This window comes from Chlamydotis macqueenii, chromosome 2 (genome assembly GCF_036417535.1).
Source record: "Chlamydotis macqueenii isolate bChlMac1 chromosome 2, bChlMac1.mat, whole genome shotgun sequence".
Taxonomy (NCBI): Eukaryota; Metazoa; Chordata; class Aves; order Otidiformes; family Otididae; genus Chlamydotis; species Chlamydotis macqueenii.
In genome coordinates this window covers 151,760,178-151,788,046 of record NC_141557.1, presented here as the reverse complement: position 1 = coordinate 151,788,046, position 27,869 = coordinate 151,760,178, and the positions used below count along the sequence as shown (strand labels likewise).

Below are 27,869 nucleotides of genomic sequence, written 5' to 3'. Positions count from 1 at the left end.
GGTTTGACCTACACCAGTTTATTTGTAAACAATTGTTACAGTGTGCCAATCATTTAACTGAACACAGACTTTGTACAATTCAATGTATAATATTAACAACGTCACACTAGAAGAGTGCAACTGTATTCAGGTACAGTCATACTTTAAAACCTTCAAAATACAAACAATTTGGAACAGTGAACAAGAAAAAAATTTTAGAGCAATGATAGAAAAAAAGAACTGTGAAATAATAAGTCATGTTCAAAAAAAGTGAAAACAAATATAGGACAGTTTCTAGTTGGCTCCTGAACATCTTCCAGTATATTAATCTAGAATTAATACTACTTGGGTTGTGCCAGAGCACAAAGCTAACCTCTCTTCTGCGAGTTAAAAAATCTTGCTGAAGACAAACTTAAAATAGCTTTACAACGTGTAACGCATGTGATTTTTTTCCCCATTGTCAATAAAATTACCTAAAGAAAAAAAAAATTGATTTAATTTGTCTTTATTTGCAATACAATATAAAATAGATTCTTTTGGTATGAAGATCTTTGAGATCTTATTTTTACATCACATTTAAAACAAAAGTCACATACTTTGAGTAAAGCCTCTGGACCATCCCAAGCACTGGAGCTGTAGGAAAGTTTCAGGTATTTTATGGACTTCTTTGGTTGCAGTCTATTCAGTAAACTTCAGATATGCAGACTTGAATGCTTAAGCTCCTAAACTAGTGCTGAAGCACCTAAATTAGAGTGGCTTGAGTTCTAAAACAACCAAAAAAAATTGCAACATATCTGTAATTCTCACCATTAACTGTACATTAACTGTAAATTTATGGGTATTAAACTCTGATGAGCTGACTACTTTTATTTAGAAATTTTACTTTAGACAACCTAGTAACAAAGGGTATCCTTCACTTAGTAACATTGAAGAACATGTAGTGAGAACAAGAAATTTTCATCCATTTTCAAACTTCCATACAACTTGCACTATCCTCACCTTACATACAAGTATAGACAGCGCATGGCAAAATTCTATACAATACGCCAAACTAGCTCATCTACTACAGCTCACTGTAGCACTTAAGTAACATTTATAGTACTGAAAGTGTAAGCCATCATCTACTGCTTACCTCCTCTACAGTGCTTAGACACTGGCTTTATCTCCACATAAGAATTCTCACAGTAAATGTTTCCTCTGCCATTTCTAGCAGATTGACATCCAATTCCTCTTCAGAAGGAAATAAGGCAACTTAAAAAAACCACTACAGAGAGAGTATGCACATCCAGTAAAAAAGTCACTGTAGGCTAAATTATCAACTTTATATAGGTAATCTAGCTCTGTAATATATGCAGAATACTAAGTCCAGCTGCTGTTGGCAAAATACAAAACCAAAACAGATGTAAGAAAACAGCGCTGAGCAAACTGAAGAACTACAGACTTCTAGTTTCTTAGAGTGCAAGTCCCACATTTACACTTTAGGAATGTATATAAATCAAAGGAAAAAAGAAAGGAATTTTCACAGTTGTAACTGAAGCCATTGCATTATCCTATCGTGGTATATTTGTCCTTTTCAAACTTCTGTCATGTTTTTTCTTATAACCATACAGAACAAGACACAAACACAAATGTTGCCATTTTTCTCCTTGCTGTTGTCCAGCATCATCTATGCCACAGACTCTTGGCTCACTATTTATTGCAGACTAGTAATGACAGGATAGTTAAGTCTCATTTTTAATCATGACTATTTAAAACAAGGCAGTTCCAGTAAAGAAGAGCATTGGCAGAGTACTTTAGATAGCTGGGTTAAAAGCCGTAACATTTTACAGCTCTTGTTCTCCTTGTGTGCTAAATGAGACAGACTTTTTTTAAGCTGGCAAAAAAAGTTTTTAGTGCCCAATATAAACAAAATGAAATCATACTACATAAAATCATCCCATACAAATAGAGTCAGAACATGATTTTAGATGAAACAGCTCACTGTTGTTTGTCATAATCAGCAGCTAATGGTTCAAGGAAAACAGATCCAGAGAACACTCTACCTACACATCCTTTGCTGTTATCTTCCTTTGTTAATAACTGTCATCTGAAAAATCAAGAGCTCTGTTCTCTCAAACATTAATCAACAGAACAGATCCAGTTATCTACCTTAAACTCAACTTATGACATCAGGAGTTTTCCCACAGCAATCATCACCAGCTTCAAAAGGCTTGAAGAGGCTTTTGAAACCAGACCAACTCCTAGTGTGATCAAATCTCAAACACTCCTGGTTTCACACATCACACAAGATGAATCCATTATTACAAAGAACACCATGAACAGAGCCGACCACTTCAGCCCTTCCAGAATTCTGCACCTCCATCAAATTCTGCCAGAGATAAAAGTGCACCACTCATCTTCAAAGTGGCCCTAAGTCATCAGCAGGCCTTTGAGTCCGCACTAACTCGGCCTCCAGTAAGCATCAAATCTTTCTTTTGTACTGATTTGTCAAGGCCCCAGTGTGAAGCTGAACTACAGAATTCAACAATTCTTAATGCCCCATATCACCATGATACTTTTTTTTTTTTAAACAGTTGGTATCACTGAGCTTTCAGAGGAAGAGCCAAATCTCTTACCTTTATACAGATTTTCAGTAATACAGTACAAAACTAAACGGAATTTATGTCTGAGTAATGAACATAGAAAACTACTATTGCAATTTTGTGGTGACAGCATAGAAATTTAACAATCATCAGAAAGCCTAGAAAGGGTGTGTTTAATTATAAAAGAAAGATTGTCTCAAGGTAAAAATAGTGCTGACAGCTAAAAAGCTCTCTGTTGCAGCAAGATATGCAGTAATGAGTAACGAGTTCTAGACGGTTTAAGCACTTTCCCAATACTGCAACACAACATATTTTTGTAACACTACTTTTACATGGGTTATGCTGCAGCAGCAGTACACTTCTTAGTGGTTGGCACTAGGAATTAACCATAATAGAAGAAAGGCATTTAGTGATCAATGCATGAGAACCCCTATTTGACATGTTCCTTAGGTATGGTTGGAAAAAACCGAGGAAGGGGACCATCCGTTCCATTCAGACAATACACCTTCTTTGAAGATGAGATTCTTGGCAGGAAGTGGAACACCCATATCTGAAGAAATAGGCTGCAAAAGTGAACTTGAAGAACCAGCATCATGGAGCTGATCCAGTGTTGAAATGCCTTCCTAAAAGCAGAAGGAAGAAAAAAGTGTCTTAAAAACAAGGCAAACCGCAAAGGATTTAAACAGGTAGAACATGACAGGCTAATCTAATCTGCAAATACACTTAGTGTTTCTCAAGTGTGTTACTTTAATCCAATAAATATCAAGTCATTACGGAAGTAAAAACAGAATAAACAAAGGTAAGCATGAAATATGCATACAGTTGCCTTAGCTGCACCTGTGCGTGCATTATTTGGCTTCCAAGAAACATTCAGGGAAGTCTGAGGATTAAAAATGAAGGAAAGACCTAGAAAAATGAATGTAAAGCTACAAAATCTTCCGAACTGCTATCGTATTGCTATTTATCCCACACTGTGCTAAGAGATATACATATATTTGGAGGCATTGACTTGACCATATTTTGAGTAGTTTTATTTCCCAGAAGTTTGGTTTTCTCAGCTTAAAAATCACTTCAGCACCTTCTTTTTTTTCCTCTCTCTATGATCATGATCAAGAAAAGTGTATCTCAGATAACATCTAAAGATTAGGACAGGAGTCACTTGAGACTGTTTGACAGATGGTTTCAAGGCTTCAAACCTACTGGGAATCTCCAACATTCTCCTGATGAGGCAGTTTCAGGATCACATCATCCATAATACTACCTGGTTAAGTAACCTGCAAGTTCCTTACCTTATTGAAAAGACAGAATTTTAGAGAAAAGTATCATAAGACATAAGCGGCTAAGAAGATTCCATATTACATGTGGACATGCCTTGCTAGGATACACTTCCAGGCTCCAGATCTGGTATTCCTCCTTGCTTGCTGCAAAAGACCCTTATTCTCTACCTACGCTCTTAAAAAAATCCTCCCAGAGTAGGCAGTTTTACATATTTATATTAATTCAACACCAAGGTGTAGAGGATCTTAGGACAAGTGCAAAAAGCAACTGGTATGAAATACATGTTAATATATTTTATTTTTTCCTAAGGGAACACAATTTACTTGAGATAAAATCTCAAAAGATTAGCATATCTATGGTTTGAAGCAAATATTCCTAACATATCTAAGAAGCAACCAAGTAGCCAGTAGAATAGGCTGTGAAGAAGTGAAAAACAATTTTGCTGTGCAAGTCTTATAAAAAACCAATGAAACTAATTACACACAGGATGCAACCACAGAAGTTGAGAGATAAATATTAAATAAGGCTAGAAAAGGGATAGGGAAGTACTCACTTTTTGCTACCACTAGAATTTGAGGTTGATAATGATCTTAATACAGTTACCATTTCAAGAAAAAACAAACAAAGCAAACCATGTATGTTTCCATAGATGCAAGAACGGCAAGTACGAGGGCAAAAAGGGATGACAGACCATACAGAATGACTTACATTTGGATTTTGCTCCTTACCTGGAATGAATGAACAAAATTAAGGACCTGAAGAGACAGCTTTCTACTGGAATGCAAGAGTTTTTGAAGGCTGTCAAAAAAAAAAAAAAAAAAAAAAAAAAAAAAAGAGAAGAAGCTATGTCCAAGGTGTACAACTTTTTACTAGTAAAGTACCACCATAGTAACTTGCTCACAAGTCACTCCAGTAGTACCTCTCATCATGTGACAAAGTCAAAGGCTTTCACACAGAAAGCTTGAGAATATGGTCATCACTGAAGAGGTGGCTCTGCTCTTGAGTCTAGTCAGCTAAACGCTAATTTCCCTCCCATTTACACAGCACTAAAGTGGAACTATTGCAATTGAAAAAATGCTATTTTACCTAAGATATTAATATATTGACTTTATTATGTCTCATGCTTATCTAGGACAGTCTGGTAACATGACTTCTAAGAAGCAGATTAGTGATGACACACTGTTAAAAAGCAGGTCAACTACTATAATAAAATCCTGAAGTCGTGTTTTCAAGTAGCCTTATTTTTGGTCTGCAGAACCATGCCCTATGGAAAAAAAAACAAAAACAAACAAAAAACAAAACCACCCCAAACAAAAGAAAGAAACCTAAATAATCCCATTGTTGAAAGACTAACCTTTCATAAAGAAAAGCTACAGTGAAAAGCAGAAGACAGTTTGATCATAAGCCATGACTAAACTTAGTAATAACATACCAATAGTAAAGAAAATTTCCACAAGAGCTAAATGCATTTTACATTAAAGCATTACCAGCAAGCTTCTTCCCCTTCCACCCTGAAATGGTTCGGACAAAGAAAGAAAGCCTGTGCTATGCTAGGAAGGGGAAATGAGTAGAAAGGCACCCAAATTTACCTTTTTTTCCTGATCTGTTCATAGACAGTTTACTACAAAGAATTAATTTTCACCTTGCAGAAACTATAAAAACAGCCTAATCTTAATCTTACCACAACTAAGGACTACTAGATTGTACATTATAGTTGGTACTTATGAGTCAAAAAGTAACCACCTTGCAAACTAGAATTAGGTATTCTATGAAACTTAGCTCAGTTCTGCTCAGTTATTATAGTCATCGAGTTGTAGGTAGCACTTTTTACAGAAGCTCTGGATATAACACATACAAAGCGTTAAACCTGTACCTGATAAATTACAACTCACCTTTCTTTTCTACATAATCCATGAGTGGCAATTTTTCTGCAGACTTTCTGATTCAACTCCGAGCTAAAGAGTGGAATGCCAAAGCATAATTCCAGGGGAACCCATTCCAGTTCTGTTGTGTGTACTACAGAAAGAAAACCAAGATACAACCAATTTTTAAGAAAAGACAAAGCAAGAATATTGACCCCAGAATCAGTTATCTCAGATCAGGATACACTGGACAGTCCATACTTTTTAAGATAGCACATTTACTGAACTGCTCAAAGATTTGGGTGAGGATGGTAGAACACTGGGTAATGAGGGTGGTAGAACAGTGGCACAAGATTGCCCAGAAAGGTGGTGGATACCCCATCCCTGGAAACATTCAAGGCCAGGTTGGACGAGGCTCTGAGCAACCTGATCGAGTTGGAGATGTCCCTGCTCCTTGCAGGGGGGTTGGACTAGATGGCCTTTAAAGGTCCCTTCCAACCCAAACCATTCTATGACACTATGATTTAAGGGAATCTGAAGTTTAAGGAGGAAGAATGGTTAGTGTTACACTTGTCCCAGACAATTATCAAACAATGTGTTCAGATCCTTAAAAAACAAGATCTCTCATTGAACTCAAAGTGTTTAGTACAAGCCATTTGTCATGTTTTTACCTTCAAGACTTTGCTTGACTGCAGAATCCACTGCGGTTTCTTCTATTACCATCTCAAATGATTCTGTGCTCCCATTTACATCAGATCCTGATGTCAGTTCAGCCTCTCCTAAAGGTAAAGTAATTCTTAAATAAACATGTAGATGAATATAAATTTAGTTGACATCTGGTGTAAGGAACATGACAAGCTTTACGCAAAGACCAGACAGCTATAAAACTGGAGGAAGGGATATGGAGAAACATAGGGCCTGACTCATTTTCTCATTTTAGGACTAAAGAGTCACTTAGGGATCCTCAATACACTTAGGAAAAATTAACTTCTGACATATAAAAATCACACCATTTACTTTGAATATTTTGAGATTATTTTTTTATTCTGTTGATTGTTCTACTCCAGTGATTTTTCAGTCTGTATTTGCTATTTCTGAGCTAGCTGCAAGGAAGAGTTAGGAAGTAAGCCTACTGCCAATAGATTTACACATAAAATGGGTTCCTATCTGTGTTGGATAGTATTTCGTAGGGCTCCAAACCAAAGAACTTAATCCTTTGTTCACCGTTCCTAAAGTGATTGTATGCAAAATTAAGGGAACACAGTCAAGCAACAATTATTGGTAACCAACCTCTTCCATCAGAAGCATCGCTCAGCTTTCTGTTAGCATGCCGACTTGAAGGATTCAACATAGTGACATAGCCACAAAAATGCTGCAAGTCTACTTTGTTTCTCAGTATTTTTAAAGCTGCATGAATGCCCATGTTCACACGAGAGAAGTCTAGTAGAAAACAAACATATTCCAGCTTACTTTAAAAGAAGCCTTCTCCATATCCATTTAGTTCATCTCTAGGTCAGGCTAAGTTTTTTATCTGCATTTTTCTCTCTTGTAATGGTCCATCTTAATGATCACATTGGTAGATCTGGGATAACACATAAGTGATCACAGTCTTCCCACACCAAGCACTAACTGGTATTTTATAGTACAATAAAAGAGCCAAGGAGAAAGAAAAATACAAACAGAAGACGATCTCTCTCTCACACACAGACACATACAGACAGCAGAGATGGCAAGGTTCAGCTAGGAATCAGATGTCCAGCTCTTTCAGTGCCAGTCTTTTATGGCAAATTCAATACAAGATACATGTTCCACGTATCTGAAATTCTGAAGAATTACAATACAGTATTAGAGGTTAACAAGGCGTTTCAAAATTGAGTTGTTCATGCTAGAACTTCAATATTCTACCTTCAAGATTTTTCACCTAGCATCAAGTCTGAAGAAAACAGACATCCCAGAGAGAGCAAATATAAGAGTAATTTGTTTTGAACATAGTAAAAACTTAATTAGGAAGTCAGCTTTCCTTCTAGTCGGCCCAGATTTTTCTAAGTGGTAGCTTAAATAATTTTAGGTTTCATGTCTGGAAATTCATACTTTTATGACAGCTCTCAGTTAGGAAGGCTATGGCCCCAACTATGCAAAGCTTGTGTCCTGTTCATCAAGGAGTATTTCACAACTTGTTAATTCCTGCCTTTTAAAATCAGTTGAGCTAGGCAGTCTTTAAAGGAATAGGAGATTCTGCTAGCAAAGCTCTTCCTGGGAAAAAAGCCTCCATTAACAGTTCCTAGTGGTATTAATCAAGATAAGTTTGTTCAGTTTTGGTCTCACCTGTCTGACAGTTGAGAGATGCTGAATAGAATATATGGAAGATTTATGTATGCAATTAATAAACATGCTAGTTAATATGCAAGTACGCACAAAGAAAGAAGTGTTTGTGGAAGTTACTTCTTTACATCTGTGCTAGGAGGGAAGAGAGGCCAGAAAACACATTCTAATCAGGACAGAGAGGATAGAAAGGAGAAGACCATATCTTTAAGCTCAGAACAGACTTGTCAACTATTTAAATATTCTTTTAAATATTCTTTCAATTTTCTCATCTAACTTGACTCGTAAATCCAAGAAAACTTGTATCAGAAGGATTATTGCAACCTTACTGCACAAGGTAATGTGCAAGAAAATTAAATATGGTTGTGTAGAGATTACATTAAAGACAGTCAGTTACCTCCCTGCTGCTCAGCTTCATCAAATGGGAAAGGTATGTGCATTGTTTCTCCTATTCCATGCATGCCATGCCCCTGAACATCAAGAAATTAAATTAGGAACAGAAAAATATACTCATCAGCTTAGCTTAGTCCTATTTTTAGTTAAGTATCAGTCACGTCCATGAAACAAGTGAGCAGATGGAGGTATTTATACATTAAAGTTCTCACGTAGCTGAAATAAGTAATTAAATAAGATACCCTGTCCTCCCGTCTAAAATTCATGTGAGTAAACACAACAAAGTCAAACTTCAGTGAAGAGGAGCAATTTTTCTCTCCAATTACTGGTTATAAACAGATTTCCTAACCATTGAGCACTTCTGGAGCAAAAGGGAGTTTCCACCCCCAAGTACAGAACATTTTTGAGCAGTCAAGGCTACCACAAAAGGGCTTTGAGAATGTGTAATTTAATGTTTGTTACAATATTAAACTCCTATTTATTTGAATGATTAATTCAGAGAGTTCAGTTGAACTAAAGAAACAGAAGAGGAGGCTGTTTTACTTCTCCCAAATAGACAAACGCACTCTATTTCTGCTGTTCGTGATAAAAAGCATGTTTTGCTCATACTTTACTGTAAGAGCTAAATACCAAGCACTCTGAAAAAGCTCATTTCTCGAATAACAGTTCATACCTCCAGATACCTTATACCAGTGCTGTACAAAAAGCTTGTGGGCTTTTCACTTTCATTCTAGTTTCCTATATCCCCACTCTCACAAATCCACATCTCGTTTTTAGCTATCAAAACTCTATTATGTCTTCCCATAATACAATAATGCATACATAATATGCATTCAGTTCAAAACTTATGTCTTAACCGCCACTGAATCATACCAGCACCGGCTACAGAAGCTAAACATTTTTCTGCTCTTGGCAAAAGCATAGCTCTCCTACATTGTTAATCTCCTCTACCATGTAACATCTTAACTCAAAAAATTACGCATGTTTTCATCATTTTTACAGAGCACTTAGTACCTGAATTAGAACAGCAGAATGTGTTAAAGCATCATTCAACATTGTGAGCACATTTGAAGTAGGAACTACTCCTGGGTCATGACCCCATGACGTTATTAGTAAGCGATCATAACCCTAGAAAAGAGAAATAAAGAGTATTTACAGTAGTAATGGGCTATCCAAGCACATAAAGTGAAATACTAGAGTTAGGCATTAGCATATCATTCCAATTAGGAAGTTACCATAGGTAACTGCAAATCTGCAGTGTTATACTTTGTACCAAGGATCACTCATGTTCATATCCCCGGTAAAGACAGAAGTCTGCCAAGCTCAAAGCTAAGATGCTATTTTGAACAGGAGACATCTGCCACCAATTCCTGTAGAGCTACATAGAGATGAAAATAATCCCACATAAATTTAAAAGCAAAATATAAGCTAGAGAAACTGACACTGTCAACAGAGAACAAAGATGTATCAGTCCCCAAAATACCTATCCAAGTGGGAGGGACAGGAAGACAAGAACACTGACTGGGAACTAATTTCCTAGTTTCTCAGTTTTCATAATCAGATTTCCCTGCATATTCATAGGATTTCTAGAAATGTCTTGACAGTTCCCTAAAAAAAAAAAAAAAAAAAAGACACTGCAAAACAGTAGCAGGACAGAAGCATTCATATACGCGCACAGAGGAAAAGGTCCAATAAGTTTGTGAACGTGTACAATGGGAGATCAGTTGGTACAAGAAAGCCCGACCTACCAGAACACTGAGATTCAAGCAGTATTGAAGTTTTCCAAGGCTACCACATTGAATGCTTTCTGCTAATAAAAGTGCACAGTCCATACATTTACTGGCAGTTTAAGCTAATGACAGACTAAGGTTTGAATCAAGCTTATCATCAATGGCCTTACAAAATGCCTCCTGCTTTAAAAGCCTTGACTCATTTAATCCCATGTTACATTAAAGTAAGTCTCAGAAGCAAAGGTTTTTTTAAATCAGGAAGGGAAAGGACACATGAAAGAAGTTCGAGGAACAGAAAGTACATCTACAAATCCTAGAGCCAGAGATGACTGCTGATGTAAGCACACTAAAGAATGCACATCCCTCTCTGAATGTCTCCATACCATTTTAATACATTTAGCTCCTCCAGTATCTACTCAGAAGGATGAAATGAAAATTGTAGAGGCCTCTCTGCAATTATAAATTGGAACAATATTATTTTTACAAATGACACTGTGAGCAACAAGACCCAAACACTGCTAAGCATCTGCAAACTCAATAGATACAATGATTTTTGGTTCAGGCAAGTTTAGAAGCTGCCATGGCTACTTCCATCTAGGCTTGCCTAGTACACAGAATACCTAACAGTACTCCTTTGTAGCACATTTGTCCTTATTAGCATCTCAGAGACAAAATGGGAGAAAGCAGCATCTGAAGCCTTTCAGGTGTGAGCTGATCACCTGCACTGTTTTGTGGGACTCCTCACCAAAGCACGGCATGGATGCTAAAAAGTTAGGTGGATTCAAGGCTAGAAGGAATTTGGGAGCGCAACTCATCACTGCAGAGACCAGAATTCCAGTCACAACCTCTATATACACACAATCACAGACAACTCAGGAAGTTCCAGACCAGAACATGAGGAGGGCTAGAAAGGTCTTAAGAGGAAGTATTACATATCATGCTTATTCTTCCTACTTCCAGCCACTCCTAGAGACAGGCTACTGGGCTACAAAGACCTTTTGTTCAGCCTAGTGCAACCTTTAATAAATTATTCTGTTATTTAAACTGCAGGAAGAATTACCATCTAGAACATCAAAGTCTCCATCACAGACTTCTACAGTGGACAAACTGGAAGTGATCATCTTAGCCATCTTCTAAACCAGCCAAAGTTATATATAGAGGTGCCCTTTCTTGTGTGATACTAGAAAAAGCACAATACACTAGGTGTCTATCTATTGATACAGCTCTTTTACACCTTTGTGTAACACTCTATGGATGGGCTTACAAACTTAAGTTCACAATGACTGCAGTATCACATCTTACACTAAAATTGAAAGAGGTCACATCAAGTACACTGGAGTCACATTGTGGCAAGATGAGACACATGAGTAGCATTACTTTTTCAGAACCTAGAAAGAAAACAAACCAAGCTGCTACATAAAACTTGCTTCTAGAAAAGGTACATAATCTACAGTGAACTGTACCTCTGACTTAACTGTTATCCCTAAATAGTGTACAGCATATCTTTGAAACATTTGGAGAAGGGATGGAGAATAAATTCATGCATAAGATACCTGAAAAATGTCTGGAAGTTTTCGAAGACGTGTTCCTTTAGAAAGCAACAGAGAGGGTGGTCCTTGTCCAGTTATATGGTAAATATACAGTTTGAACCAAACTGAACTGACTTCTGGTATTGCAGGTCCAATGTGCTGAAGAGATATTATTCGAGAAATCAAAAACAATTTAAAATTGCAGCTTTTATATGTACAGATACAATTTAAGAATCAACTGTTTTAAAGAAATGTAAGTCTAGTTTTGCAGCACAGGAGTTCAAATGTATTACTCTGCTACTGAGGATACTCTAGGTACTTAGTCCTGTATTGCAAGACTCTTTACAGAAAGGTGATAGTACGGTATATTCTATGAATGTAAATTCAAAAACAAAGTATCTATCATTGGCTCTACTTGAACAGACAAGATATTAATAAATTAAACAAAACTTAATCTACTAAAAGTATTCATATTTTTTCCTAACTGAAGACTTTTTTTTTTTTAAGATGAATTGCAATACTATTCTACATGCCAATAATTGAGTCACTTTAAAAGGGACATCTGATAGATGTATCTGAAACAAAGCTATTAAGAAGATACTATATTACTAGATACTGGGAGGGAAAGTCCCAGTATTTTTTCACCTGGGGTGTACAGCTGCTAATAGGTCGAATTTCATTGGTGAGTGGTGCCATGGAAACCAGTAGTGTATAATTTTTGTTGAGAACTCTGCTGCAGGTAGCTGGATCTAAGCCGAGCAAACTCTCACATCGTAAGAGGTCCAAGGGAAACCCTATGTGAAAACGTAAGATTCTTAAATTATCACTTAAGATGCAACATACAACCCAAAATATGATTTCAGACTCTCCATTCTCCCATACTAGGCCATGAATATAATATTTTCCACAACTAAGTTTTAAATTACTGGGGTGAATTTTAATGATTTTTACATAATTTTAGCAATTCCAGTCACATAAAGTTTTCTGGCACAGAACTACAGCTTGCTTCTCACCAATGAACTGATCCCAGGAAATAAGCACAGAGATACTGAGAAAGTTCAGTAAGATTTTTTTTAAAAAAACCTACCCCCATTAGACAAATACACTCCCTTTCATGACTTGAAAAAATGTTTCTTTGAAAGAATAACTCTGAATAAACAATGACTCCTTTATTATGGGCATTCAGAAGCACAAAATCTGAAACCAATCTCTTCCTCAAGTTTAGCTTGTCTTGCCATAGTTATGTTTTGAACTGTTGCTTTGGATATTAAGTTCAAGCCTTGGCAACCAAATCTGTCATTCAACAGGCAAATGTAATAATGCAGGCTCAAAGGATGATGAAAAAGTTACGTTCTGGCTTCAAAATATTTGTAAACAAGTAGGGTATGGATTGCTTTCTGAAATAGCAGCTTAATCAGAAAGCTCATTCCATGGCAGATAAGTAAACACAAACTTAGAAGGATTTCCTCAAAAGCATTCACAGTACCGTTATTTGGTTGATCAGGCTGTACAGCTTGTGCCCCTAGGTCTTTATTATGCCGCAAAAACAGTATTGTGTTTCTGAGTGTAAGTGCATGATCAAAGTACCGCTGTGCTTCCCCTTCAGCTGTGCTTTGAACCTAAGCAAGAAACAAAATACATACAAGTGGCAGGTTGTTTCCACAAACATCAATTACACAACAGGAAAGATTAACAAATTAGCATTTTAAAGCTTTGTAAATGAGTAACAACCCTGCAGCTTATACACAAAGGTGATCTACAGCAACTATTAAATGAAGAGTGAGTCTTGGCCATGCCAGTCAAACAGTCAAAAAATACACAAAGTCAACATCTATAAATCAGAACTATGACTCGGTCATCAGGTAAAAGGATTTAGATATTCCAGTCATCCTGACTGGTATAAAATGATACAGCAATTAACAGCAGTCTTCCTACACAATCCTACAGTTGTCCTTCTAGAATTATCTTTAAAAGGTGGACAGCTTAAACATTTCATCATGTAATGGTCAAATTTTCCTACAAAAATGATGTGCAGGCTTTCAGAAATATTAACACCTTACTAAAAGGAAAGTGATCTCCATTGAACAAGCCCTAATGCAGGTGTGTGTACACATAGACTAGGGGAAATGTAGTTCATGAACTGACTTTGCTCACCAGACTCACCACATTCACAGACATGCACGGTGGTCCTGGCAAGTCATTAGAGGTATAAATGCTGTGAATAAGAAACATTTTAACTAAACCACTTAGGTTCGGTATAAGGTGCTTGTTCTTATCAGTGTATTGCTAAATAAGCAGTTTTACACAAAGAAAACACTTGGCTTTTTGGCCCCTTTAACACTTCAGGTGCTGAAAAAACATTTGGTCAAACATATAACAGCTTACCTTTTCCAGCTCCACCAAGAAGCTATCAAGACTCTCATCTGACAGTTTCCCAACTTCAAACATAGTGACTGCATGACTTTTCAAGTTCTGGAACAACAGAACAAAACTGTCTTAATTCTTTGAGAATGGAATGGGCAAATAAAAGTTCTATTAAGCAAAAACGTTTCTTAACAACAAAGAATACAGAAGTTTTTTAAAAATAATTACAGCTGAACTATATTGAAGGCAAAGTATTTTGAAGTTCTACATATTTATTCTTGGTATAATACATTGAACAATTTTAACATACTGGTGAAAGATTTCCCATCATTAAAAAGGCAGTGAGAGTAGAATCAAACAGGAAGGCAATACGCTTTGTGTGTCCACTAGACAGATTCAGGCTGCTCACGCTGGCTGTTTCAGCTAATAGAGAACAAAAAGAAAATACATGATCACATTTGTTTCATTTAAAAATAAAATCAAGTTTAAGTTACATCTATTAAAAAAAGAAGAAAAAAAATCCATTAGTTAGTGCCATACTGACTAGAAGATAATTCCCTTATCACTAATAAACTAATGATTGACTTAATTCAGAAGTTGGTATCTTTGTGTGATTACATATCCATTATAGAGATCAGCCTAATCTTCAGAAAAAAAGCTATTTGGCTAAAAAATTTTAAACCAAGAAGTAGACACCACCACCCCCACTGTATACTCTATATGAAAAAAGGATCTACGCAATCCGTTTACTTGTTTCTAGACCCCTTTACAGTCTATGGCACTCTAGAAATATAAAAATAGTGGATCCTAACGCATTAAAATTTACTGTTAGTGCTAACCTGGATCATCTTGACTGTTGGTATCTGTATCTGTGGCTGATGACCCAGCTTCCTGTATAGGACTTCTGTTTTCCCCACTGTCCCATGATAGCAGCATCTTTTGAGGGTCCAAAGTACTCCTATTAATGTGAATTAAAATCCACGTCTATCGGTCACGGTAGCATTAGAGAAGTATCTCTGCCTTCCAGTGCTACTAACCCAAGCACAGGCATACCTGATACATGCCTTTCAGTACTTCTAAGCCCTAAACCAGTCAAGCTTGATGTCCCTCAGACTCCTGCTTTAGCTTCAGCAGAAAAGTTTGAGGATTTGAAAATAACAGATTTTGAAAAAAGAGATCTGAAAAAAGATCAAACCACCATCGCTGAAGAAGAATCCAGTGGGGGGGGGGGGGGGCGGGGAAACAAAGCAAGATTTTTTTTTTTCTTACAGATTGAATTAGCATTAAAGAAAACTCAGGCATAGTGGTCATTTGAAACAGCTTAATAGATATTGTACTAACAGTGCCTGAGAACTCTTAATTAAAGCAACTTGGCACTCCAATGTGGAGAACTCTTTGTTGTATTAACAACACTTTCCCAGGATTTAATCTAGATATATACGTATGTGAGTGTCAGTGACAGAATGGCAATGGTACCTGACAGCAAGCAAGCAAACTTTATGTACTTATTCACTGACAGCAGTGCCAAGAGACACTGACTCTGTACTAGCACAGCAGCAGCTGTTATTTCTGGCCCCAGGAGTTTAAAGCAAATGCACACTTGTCTGCTTCAAAAGTGAGCAACCAGGCATTTAAATATCAAAAAGCCAGCACTAAGCAACAGCAACAGAAGTAGTACATTGAATTTACAGGGTAAATTACCACTCCTTATCCTCAGATTAAAAAGAGTTCAAGTATTCTTGTCATCATACACATTAGAAAGTCAACTGAGATTTGTTTTTACAGAAGTCAAAGAAAGCAACCAACAGCTTTACAATCAGATGTTGGTTCTAAGCTTTCTCTTCAATGAGAAAAAATGTGTCTTGTGAAAGAATGAAGATGCTTACTTCAGTCTGTTTACCGAAGGAACATTCTTCCATGATGCATGAAGATTATCCAGGTTTATTACTTGGCCTTTTTTATGAGCAAAGCCTAATCGACAATACATGGACACAGCATTCTGAAGAAAGACACATACACATAATCAGTAATTGCTATATGAAACAAGGCTGCAAGACAGCGAATGTTTGATATCAAGTTTAATAGATGTATTATACACACATACCTTTACTAAAGATAAGTCAATCTCTAGGACATTTGCAAGCTAAAAAAAAAAAAAAAGGAAAAAAAAGAAATATCAACATTAATAATGTATTAACAATACAGAGTAATTCACTACTTGTGGGCTTTGGCATCTTTTTGTTGGTTTTCTTTATTTTTAAACCCAGTCTGTACTGGTAGAAGCAATTTTATCTTCATCAAAAGTGATGAAAAAAGGGGATGAAGTTAATTGTCCCAGTTGAAAGCATGCAAAAGAAATATGAGGTTATCTCCACTGTGTGATTTCTAGGTTGATCACGTATATCACAAGACACACAAAGAGGAAAACAAATCCTGGATATATTTAACAGGTATTTTTCACGTGCTTATTCACCAAGTTTTGAGAATAAGAGTTTATGAAAACATTTTCATACTAAAACGACAAGTATTTATGCAAAAGTTACATTCCTATGTTAAGCCAACAGCTTGCATGTTTTCACCGACAAAGTAAAAAGTTTTGTTTTGTTTTTTAATTTCATGCTAACAAAATAGACTTTTCCAGTTCTAGCCTGTATAAAATAGTCTACATTATACAGGGATGACTAAATTCATTCCAGCTGATGGAATTGTTTCACTGAATTGAAGGTACTCCTTCAAGTCTGAAGCACTATAACAACTACACTGAAGACAAAAGAAACAGGTTGGATATTAAGCCTGGCAATACCTCTAAATAAAATCACTTTATATTGATCTGCCTTAAGTATTTTCAGCATTGTGCTTTGGGCCCTTCCCAGTATTCCTATGTCCCTGACACAGGTTAAGTTTCACTTACCTCTGCCACATTAGTGTGTTCATCTATTGAAACAAATATCTTGTACAGGAGCGTTTCAAAGTAGTCACCTTGCACTCTGTTCATCACAAAACCTTCAAGTGGGGGCACTAAAAAGAAGAATTACTTGCAAAATTACCATTAGGTAAATTTCTTTATTAAACTGAAACTGCATAAAAATGGAAAAATACATTTACACTTCAGTTTTCATGGTACCTGTAATTTTGAGGATTTCCCAGTCACAAAGAATAAAAGTCTAAAGACAGTATACGTGGTATTTAAAAATTCTCCCACTCCTTAAGAAAAGTAATGGTTGTAAATGCGTTTTCTTATAAAACCTAAAACCACTCTACTTCGCATCATAGCCTTGCAGTCTCCAGCACATCCAGTATAGAGAGCTTCCCGTCATCTAGTCCATAAAATGATTTTGTAATAACTAAATCATGGCTCCGATTGAGGTGGGATACAAAAAACCCACCTTGCTCACACACTCCAGAGCTGAGACTCCTAAAGCTATTACCTAAACAGTAAGTTTACTGTATTTAGAGGACTTTCACTTAACTGATCTCTACTACAGCAATGACAGGTACTTCTGCATGACCAGGTTCCAAACAATTTATGTCTTTACAGATTACACTGAATTCAGAAACCCCCAAGACCTAGCATAGCATCATGAGTTGTTCAATGGGCAGCCATATGCCGTGCTAGTTTAAGCTCTGACATTAGACATCAGACACATTGCATGACAATAATTGAGCTGATGAGACATGAAGGATGGAACCAGTATCCGTAAAAAAAGTTGCATCTGTCTAGAAAATAGGAGTCAAAAATCCACTTCCTTTTTGCTAAGTCAACTATGTTTCTCTATGCTATTCCTCCTTTACATTACAGACATATAGGAGAGTGCTTGTTAATTCCTGCCATGACTCTTTAAAAGAATCTCATCTTACCTAAATATGTATACAAAATAATCTAAGAATTCCAGTTGAAATAAATCCTATCTACAACAAAACAAATGTTTTAATAGGGCTGAAACTAGTTAGTCAGGAAAAAATTTCATTGCTTAAACAAAACACTTGAGCTAACTCATGCACACAGATAAGCAGCTTCCAAGACAGAACTACAGGATAACTGAAATTAAACCAAGAAAACATAGGCATAATACCTTAAATATTTACTTACCTGCTATACAGCTGTCATCAGATATTGGTACATCAAGGTAAATAAATCCTTTGTTATATAAACCTTTATAAATAAAAGAACATTTTAGAAAAAAACATTTTCCAGAGTACTAATGATACAAAGTAGACTTCCCCATCAGCCAACTTAGAATTTAAAGTAATTTTTCCTAATATTCTCTGCAGTAGAATATTAATTTGCAATGCATGGATCAATAAACCACCTCTAAAATTAAACAGGTGTCACCTAAACCAGAGTTCTTTACTTGCAGTCTGATGCAGTACACTTGGAGCTCTACAAGTGCTTTCAGGACAGCACAGTAGAAAGACCACAGATAGAAGCAGCTACATTGGACAAAGATGAGTGCGTGCCTGCCTAAATGTTAATTTAGTTTTCACCATCATCACTGTGCTGTTAAGAAGTGTGGTTTTATCCTGAATTAGCTTAGTCAGCTGAGGATGCTGGCTACATCTTGGTTCACCCCTAACTCAGGCTGGAACTCACACGCTTTGTAGCAAAGATACAAGCTAAATCACATTGGTTCTGATGGTCCTCACCTGTCCTTCCCACACGTCTTCACAGAAAGTCTTTTATACAACTGCAAAAATAAGTTCTGGGGTACTTCAGCACAAGGCATTAGCAAAGTTGCAGCAGATACAAACAGACATTGCATACAATAAGGACAAATATGGTATATTTTTAAATGACACTTTCCCCACATAAGATTGATTGGAGCACTAAGCATTTCAACCAAGTTCTGCAGATTAGATTAGCCAGAGAGAAGTTTTTAAGGAAGGGCGAAACATTTCAGTGTGGTTATCTTTAGAGTCCAAGGTTTATAGCATCAAGCTAAATTACACAGTATTTAAAAAGCCAAATTTATCATCAGTGGTTCCCTTTGGTGTTACCCAAGATCACTCCACCTACACCATATTCATTACAGCAGAGAGGAAGCGTACTGACAACCTTCAGGTGAAGCGTTATGAAATATCTGAAGTAGTATTGTCAGGATGATTCACTCACACACAGAGCTTAGGCCAGTTATAGCATGTGTGGACATACCTGTGGTATATCTAGTAAAATTACTACCCTAATCAGATCTTAAATAAAATGCCTGCATTAAACCAACAACTAACCTGAATCCATGCTGATACAATTGCTGTTCAGCACCAGCAGTGACATATAGTCAGCTATGCAAACTTACTTGTATCAACGAGTGTTCAAACAGTACAAAATCACAACTACTCTCCTCCTTCGAACAGTAAGGAGGGAAGTTTTATCACACAGGATTACCAGCTCTGACATTTTTAATTTTAGTTTCTCTTGTCCTCATCTACACCCCCCTCCCCCCCACAATCTTTACTGACAGTTTCTAATTAAAGAATTTGTTGAATAAAACAATAACAGAGCAACAGCTGCTATCAGCTCACTTAAAACATTTACAAGACCTAGACTGCAGTCTGTACAAGCTCTTGAGTATTTTCCTCCACCTCCTCTTATGCTTCAGTTGTCTGCATGTTTTATTCCTAGTTTTCAGACACTGCTTTCAGAATTTACTAAGCATGATCTACACACAGAAATGTTCATTAAAAACTTACTGTGAACTACACTGAAGTCTAATGAACCAGCAAGCTGAGGACCTGAATCAATTATCTTATCAATAGCAGACTTTTCCGATGTAGTACAAATCTAGATAAAAGAAATCACATTAGTCTTTTGTATAAATGAATCTACACAACTTACTCAGTACCACTCAAAAAAAATCCCAAACATTTCAGCCTCAAACCAGTCATAAGTAATGTAAGAATATAGGAAGGTACCCATGTTCCCAATCAAAATATTTGCACTGAAGAACTCACTGCAGTTCCTGTTAAAGTCTTACATTTTTACTCTTGTTCCCTCTAGGACAGGTATTTAATTGCACAAGTATTTGGCAAGTGAAGTCCATAGTATAATAGGTTTGCTCTTTAAAACTTCCAAACTGAGTGTTCAGCCACACAACTGGAACCATTCAAGTCCATTAAAGTATGAAAGTAACATGCTTCAGGTTAGCTACTCTGGGGTGACTGGATGTCAGAATCTAAGTAGCCACTGCCCAAGATATAGTAGCCACAAAAAATTCCATCACTGGTTTAAATATGTTCCAATCTAAACAAAAGACTTACAGAGAAGTAATTAAATCAAAATCAAATGATTAGCTGACTGTAAAAAGAAACTGTGAGAATGGAAGTGGAATGAAGATGAAACATTAAGTCAGGTCACAAGTTTTTCCATGTGCAAACAGTGAAAAAAATAAGGAGACAGAAGGAGCAGAAACAATGAAAACATATCAAATAAAGTCCACTAACATTCTGATTCTAATTATACTGAAGGTGAGGATTCAGGCAAAATTGAGCTGTCAGGACTTAAACACAAAACTTCAGAAGACACATTTTGTTGCTTGTTCCCTACAAAGCACATTATCACGCACACTAGTTACCAAAGATTGGTTGATACAAAACCACCTCAGCACTGTACGTAGTGCAGGAAGTATAAAGGAGGGAGAGGGCAGAATACGACAACAAAGAAAACAATGATTTGTATTAGTTCCAATCTCTATTTCCATAAGCGTTGTTATAAATCCACAACATAATATTTGCGTATTCTGCCCAAAAGGAAGCCCCTGTTTCCAAGAACTATCAGTATTCACACAAAATTAGAGATGCAATCCATACTAAAATACCTTGATGTCATCCTCAGTGATGTAGCCAGACTGCACGACCCACCACGCTTCTATAGCAATCTCCACAGGTTTCACAGGTAACAGATCATGAGCAGTTTTCCTTCTGAAAAATTTCTGCAGTGGTACAGTCCATTTGAGATAGTAATAAAGAGCACTCCACATGTGCAGACAGCCATTTACCCTTACATAAAATGATTTGTATAAACATCCATTTTGAAGTACATTATATTCACAGACTGTACACACACAAATACTAATAGCCTTGCCATTTAGTATAAGTTTTCCCCTCCTCTCTCAAATCACACAAAAGTGGAAAGGAAAAAAAAAATTATTTACATCTGATACTGTTAAATCTTCCCATAAACCCTTATTTTCATCCATCTTGTATGTGTCACAATTAAAAAAATCACACTACTCAAACACATTAGGATCAAGTCCAAATTTAAACTGTTCATGATATTTTCTAATGCGAACAGGTAAGGTAGCACAGCAAATAAAGTATACAAATGGAGTACTTTAAAGAAATTCAATGATTTTCAGAAGGGATATAAGGAAAAAAAATTTACAGTGAGGGTGGTGGAACACTGTCACAGGTTGCCCAGAGAGGTGGTGGATGCCTCATCCCTGGAAACATTCAAAGCCAGGCTGGACGGGGCTCTGAGCAATCTGATCAAGTTGGAGATGTCCCTGCTCCTTGCAAGGGGTTGGACTAGGTGACCTTTAAGAGTCCCTTCCAACCCAAACCATTCTATGAGTCTATGATTGTAAAAAACCCACATTTTAGAAACGTATTTTATTTATTTTATCATTTAAAGTACCCCACATTCTCAATAAGCCTGGTGCTAAAGAAGTACAGTGAATGCCAGTCCAAGAAAAAAATTGGAGGATGCTGTTTATTTAGAGACCTAAATAGCTTATCTTCCATTGTATAGCCATTACTTTTTATCTCACTACCAGATTCATATTTTGGTTGAAGAAGCACAATGAAGCTACTTCAAGAGCACTTATGAGTTTCCTGAAGAAAGAAACGAGCTATTGCAAACTAAAGGGTCTACTTCTATCAACAGTCACTGCAATGTTTTCCACATGTGTTGTTCACATGCAAGGATGCCTGTTCAGACTCGTTACCATTCTCTTAGAGAAAAACATACATACTACAAAAATATACACCTATATGAAGGACTTTCCAGAATAAACTCTGTTCTCAACTGCACCTATAGAAACATGAAATAATTATTCCAGAACGAGTATCACTATTTCACGTTTACACTGGCCAGGAAACATTAGTTATCTGGTGCCATAGAGTATAGCTCTTAAAAGTGAAGATAAAAAAATACTCCATGAAAAACATAGCACTGAATATCTTTTTAATTTAAAATCAAAGTATGCTAAAGAAAATGCTCTTTATTAACTTCAGGAAACACAACATAACTAGTAATACACTATGTCACACTCAATTAGCCACCCTATTAAACGAACCAGGGCCACGAAATTATTCCATTCTTCATTTCCTATTAAATAACATGAGGGGGGAGAGGGAAGAGTAAGGAAAAAGAAGGGAAATTAAAGACAAACTTACTTTTGAAGACCTACATTGGTTCATTAGATCTATATACTGGTTTCTTCCTATACCAAGAAGTCTTAGACCTGAAAAATAAGTAAGGTTTCATTTCTCTTAAGACAGGTTTAAGCTGAAGATACATAAAACATTCTTTAAAGAATCAGACCTACTTATATAATAATATTTTAATTACTCTTCTTCCTAGAATAAAAGTACAGTTATAGAAGTTAAATTCAATTCTAATTGAATTTGACAGAGAACCACGTGTATCTAAAATGAGAATCCATCCCCTTTCATATACTCCGTACATATTTAAAAAAAAATCCTGTATCACTCAAGTGATAGGGCAGCAGGGAATAGTCCAACCCCTTTCCCTCCTACACTCACATCAACAGGTATTAACTATGCTTTAAATTGTCAGGACTAAAGTTGTAACAGATTTTGGTTGATAGTTTTTCTTCCGCCTAACAAAGTCCACACCACACACTGGATTAGAACTCCAAACTGAGAATTAGAGCACAAAAGGCCACATAGGTCTCTAAGCAAGACGATTAAGATACAGTTGAGTTAAAATGAATCAAAATTTAATTCTGTAATCTCTAGCCTTCAATCATTAAGGAATCATGAACAGATACTAGGAAACTACTAATTAGTTTTAACCCATATTTTGTCTCAGTTTTAACTCCAACTTTCTAGTTTGACACTAGTTTTTACCACAATATGTTAAAAAAGATACTTAATTATACCACAGTCACTGACTTGCTGCTGCTGCAACAACAGAATTGCTAGGGGGAAAAACAAAACAAAACAAACAAACAACAGGGAAGCCTTTCTTCTCTTCATATTCCTGACTAACACTGGATTTCCAACAAGCTACCTGGTGCTGCAGAAAAAAGTTTCCCCAGGGTGAACATTACATAGAGGCAAATTAGTACAGTTAACTGACAATATTATTGTAAAAAAAACAAAACCAAAACCTGTAGGCTACTTCTCACCTGACTACACACTACCCTTAAATAGAACTTTATAAACTCATTGCAAAGGTGAGGAATGAAGTCTTTAGCCAGGGATAACTTCTCAGTGGCAGGTTTGATTAACACCCTCCCTCTGCCAGCAGTTTACAGTTTTGCTCTCTAAGACTTACCAGTAGGCTATTGCTTACTCTGTTCTCCTCCACCAGGTTCAATATTTTTGCTTTCCTAATCTTCCTATCCATACCCACAACAGTCTAACAGAAAGAAGGACAAAACATCTGCTACATCCTCTTCTATTTTCTGGTACATCATCCCTCAATCCACAGGAGTCTCAACAGCCTTCCAGTGTCTTGCTAAAGCTTTCTGCCCAACACATGTCAAAAAAAAAACCCCAAAAAAACTGCACTAGGAAAGGACCAGTAGCTCAGCGTGCTAATGCACAACAGCCAGTAAGAGGTTCCACGCAGAAGTCCAAGCAAACAGGAATGTAACACAAACGAGAACAGAAGCCGCACAATGTTTTGCACATGCCTGTCTGTACTCAAAGTGGCCCAATTCCAGTGCCGACTATACGGACAGAACACGGTACAGAGAGCACACGCTCCTTAATATCACTATTGAAATCCTTCTACACCTTCACATGCTTCTGTTCAGGCAAACAGATGCCCACAGATTAGTTTTTAGAAGCTCCTTATCTACAACTCATTGAAGGCAGTAATGCAACTAGATAATACTTACAGTCAGCAGCAGTGAAGTTGGGTAATGAATCATAGCTTTTTTCACTGTTCATTATATCCTTAGAAAGACAAGAAAATTTAGTTGCAACAAGAAAGTCAACGTTTTAGAGAAGTAGGTCCAAAATTCTGCCTGTCTTCTTTTTTTTTTTGAAGAACAAAATGAAATGAAGTCTATTCAAGTCAGTTGACTTATCAAACTTGCAAATTACTTGATTAATCATTACACACAGTTAAATATATAAAAAATGAGACTGTTGTTTAAAGTAAGCTTTACAAAGAAAAACACTAATTGAAAGAATAATACGCAAAATTCTGTATCTGTCTTCACAAAGAAATCAGCACACAGAATTGATAACAGTAATAACAGAATAAGCTAACAATTAATCTGTTATATCTGCAATCATTATAAACAAAATAAAAAAAAAACCACTTCTGATAGCCAATGAAAATAAAAGAAGGTTGTGAGACAGAGACAGAAAACAGAACCATCTTTGTTGTCACAAAAAAGGATCCGCTTCAAGCTTTTGAAAAAGCTTCTAATATGGTTAAGTGTCCTTTTTGACAAAGAACAAAACAAAATGCACCTTCAAATGTGCTGGTTTTTGAAAACGGAAATTATCTTTGTTTTATTAATCTAACAGAATGAGTTATTTCCTTTACAGTTTGAAGAGTCACAATCTCAAACAGCAAAAGAGGAAGAGTGGCCTCAGAGCGAGTTCCACTCCTGTTCCACATGACAAAGTCCAGCTCTTGAAAGGCTAATGGGGGCAGAAAGGAAAAAGCTGCACGTACAAGTAGTTCTCTAGAAAGCTTCCTTACTGTTTCCTTACTTGTTAGCAGACCCTACCCAAAACCAAACAAACTACATGACACTGCCTCGTATGTATTACAGGGCCATCACCAACATCCACAGGACAGAAAACAACACATTCTCATCACAGTTTAGTACTTACCTCCATTATGCCCGTGTAGTATGAAAATGGCGTTACTCTCAGACCTTTTACCATGATGTCAGACAAATGATAAGGGTACAACATGAGATGATCTCGACTGTATTTTAATAGATCCTCATAATATTTACGTTCGTCTTTCTTGACATGCTTAACTACAAGGGGAGAAAAAAAAAGTTACACTGTTCTATAAAGTTCAATTAAAAAAAAAAAGTGTTACAACAAAAGGATTAAAAATAGTGCAATGGAATTGACAGAAAATGAAAAACAAAGGAGGAATGCAGGGCATTCAGCATCCAAAGATTTTTATATCTGATACAAGTACTCTCAGAACCTTTAAGGACAACACAAGAGTAGAGCAGATTTATTTTACAGGATACCAGGAAGTGGCCCTTTGAGACAGAAATCATCCAGGCTGTAGAAAATTATCTTTTAATTAGTGAAATTATTATCTAATTTGGGAAGACAAACGGATGCAGACAATGCAAAATAAATTGAAAGTCTGCAAACAAGTCAGAGCCAATAGCTCAGGTGAGTCAGGGCCACAGTTTGCATCTCATCTAGTGACAGGCTTTCTTTTATTAGTCAAATCCTCTGTTAATATCTCTTAATTGCTTGGAAAAGCAATAACTACAGCAGGAAGTCAGTTCCACCTGCCAACTCAGTAATCTTACAGAGTACTTTGCTAGGAAAGCTGCCAAATGGACTCAAAAATCAAATCGTTTCTTGATGTTTTATCATTTTAAAGTATTTATTTTCAGGAAAGGAAAGACTTTTGAACAAGGTTAGTTACTGCAGTTTTACGATAAAGACAAGCTTCCACACAGAAGAATCAGATAGCAATTAGCAGCTACTTGGCTTCTTTACTCACCTAAGTTATTCCGGTATCGTAACTGATTGCGGATGCTGTAGAGTACGACCTGCCTTTCATATTCCCTCTGAGAGTTTCCAAGACCCTTGAAAACACAAAGGCCTTTTAGCTGACACAGACAAAATCCCTTTCAGCTAAATCACCGCAAAATGTCTTACGAGGAAGCACATGCAGGCAGTTGTCATTACTCACGGAGGCTCCTCAGTTCTACACAGCAATAGTATTCCTAGTGTCTGCACGAGGTCAAAAGTATGTTTAGTTAAATAGGTCTCTCTACACAGGATGCAGATTTAAGCAATAGTGTTTAGACTTTTTTTTTTCCTAGTACCATTCTGATAAGAAAAAAAGGGAGCATCTAATTCTCAAAGGTTTTAAACTACCTTTAGAAGATAAGAAGCATCAAGCATTTTACCAAGCATTCAGCATCTTGTAGACTTGAATAATTACCCAGAATTAGTGTAGCACAAACCAAGCATGGTGAATGACATGTGAAGCTTCAACTGCTGCACCTAAGAAGCTTGTAATGCAAAAAAAAAATTAAATAATGAAACAGCTCAAGCTGTAGCTTCACACAAGTAAGGCAATCAAGTGATCTTAGGTCACAAGATTAAGGCATAAGCACAGCACATTACTTGGCTACCCTGAAAGAAGAAAAAAAAGAGAACTTTGGTTGATGCTTTAAATGCCTTATTTAAAAAACTGTCCCGTCAAAATTTTTCATATTACTCTTCCACTCAACATTCGCAACAAGCGACCTTTTCCTAGTGGGTCTTTTTTTTATTCCCTTCTCCTAGTTCCCTCAGTGATGCTCATATTAAAAAAGATCCTTCAATAAAAACATCGTTTAATGCATACAGGGGACAAACAAGTAAGTCGTACACATACAGCAGAATCAGGTATTAGAAGAGAAGCACCTCATTCCATAGACAGGATCCATAATTGATTAATTATCCAAAGATGGATCCAAGTATTTGCTCAAAGTACAAAAATACTAAAGGACTATTCTAACACTAAAGTACACAAAACAGTATTCCAGAAGTTGCGTTAAAGTAAATAATGTCTTAAATACTGGTATATTTTCTGTCCTGAATTACACACTCAACAGTATGGCATTCAGCTGGTAAAGTGAAATTATCTTTCATGTTCCTCTTCCAGCTTCTGAAATCTCAAACTCAAGGAATTCAACTCAGGGCCTGCAGCCACTACCCATCCTTCCTTTGGGCAAGAGCAGGAATTGTTTAACAGCACCTGCTTTCAATCAGCATACGACCTGGGAGATGAGAACCTCCTCTCGCCTTGACAGAATACCTGTCCTCTGCTATCAGAGGCCCATTAAATCCGCCAAATCAAAATTTCATGAGGTTTTCTCTTCCACGAGCCACTCACTGCAACAGTTCCCTGGCTACCGAAACGCAGGGCTCTGAAAGTCTCGGGTGACACCTGTCCCGGTGCACTCTCCCCACAGAGACATCACACACACATCCCCCCTCTCCCCACAGAGGGGCCGCGCCCCCCATCATCTCCCGCCTTCTCTTCGCACGCAGACCCACCACCCCCCTATACTCTCCCTCTCCCCACAGAAAACCCCACACCTGCCCCCATATCCCCCCTCTCCTCACACCCCCTCTCCCCCCCGCCCCCCACGCAGGCACCCCACGGCCCCCGTGGCCAGGGCCGCACGCCTTTCCCCGCGGCAGGCCGGGCTGAGTCCCCACGCCTCCCCGCCCGCCGCCCTCCCGTCCTCCGCTTCCCCGGACCGGGAGCTCGGCAGCCCGCTCCGTGCTCTCCCGCCAGCCAGCACCTGCTTGACGCTGGCCGGCAGCCGGGCCCAGGGGTAGTTGTGGCGGATGTGGAACTCCACGTCGATGTTCATGGCGAGGAGGCCAGGCCAGGCCGCGCCGCGGGGCCCCGCCAGCGGGAGGCGCTCC

The 27,869-nt window shown here is 37.3% G+C and overlaps 1 protein-coding gene across 4 annotated transcripts; it reads right to left on the bottom strand.

Annotated features, from left to right (window-relative positions):
• On the bottom strand, positions 1 to 27,869 carry FAM91A1 (family with sequence similarity 91 member A1). Of its 4 annotated transcripts, none has more exons than XM_086741234.1 (24): positions 27,743 to 27,869; positions 25,942 to 26,026; positions 25,074 to 25,225; positions 24,122 to 24,179; positions 22,428 to 22,495; positions 20,849 to 20,962; positions 19,725 to 19,815; positions 18,130 to 18,192; positions 16,951 to 17,057; positions 16,144 to 16,182; positions 15,926 to 16,038; positions 14,879 to 14,997; positions 14,350 to 14,462; positions 14,061 to 14,147; positions 13,162 to 13,294; positions 12,321 to 12,469; positions 11,700 to 11,834; positions 9,431 to 9,544; positions 8,421 to 8,493; positions 6,992 to 7,141; positions 6,373 to 6,480; positions 5,732 to 5,855; positions 4,568 to 4,637; positions 1 to 3,184 (listed from the first exon to the last, which is right to left on the bottom strand). In XM_086741234.1, exons 1-24 carry the CDS (start codon positions 27,812 to 27,814, stop codon positions 3,008 to 3,010), a joined length of 2,514 nt encoding a protein of 837 aa, XP_086597360.1. In that variant the 5' UTR covers positions 27,815 to 27,869; the 3' UTR covers positions 1 to 3,007. The 4 variants fall into 4 exon arrangements, with proteins under 4 accessions (XP_086597360.1, XP_086597362.1, XP_086597361.1 ...); XM_086741236.1 differs by lacking the exon at positions 27,743 to 27,869 and adding an exon at positions 26,389 to 26,458; XM_086741235.1 differs by lacking the exon at positions 27,743 to 27,869 and adding an exon at positions 26,322 to 26,408.

Coding starts and splice junctions, on each gene's coding strand:
- FAM91A1 (XM_086741234.1), bottom strand. CDS start 27,814: ATGAACATCGACGTGGAGTTCCACATCCGCCACAACTACCCCTGGGCC. Junction 22,496..24,121: donor CAACTTCACTGCTGCTGACT/GTAAGTATTATC, acceptor CTTATTTTTCAG/GTCTAAGACTTCTTGGTATA. Junction 3,185..4,567: donor ATTTTGTTCATTCATTCCAG/GTAAGGAGCAAA, acceptor TTCTGCTTTTAG/GAAGGCATTTCAACACTGGA.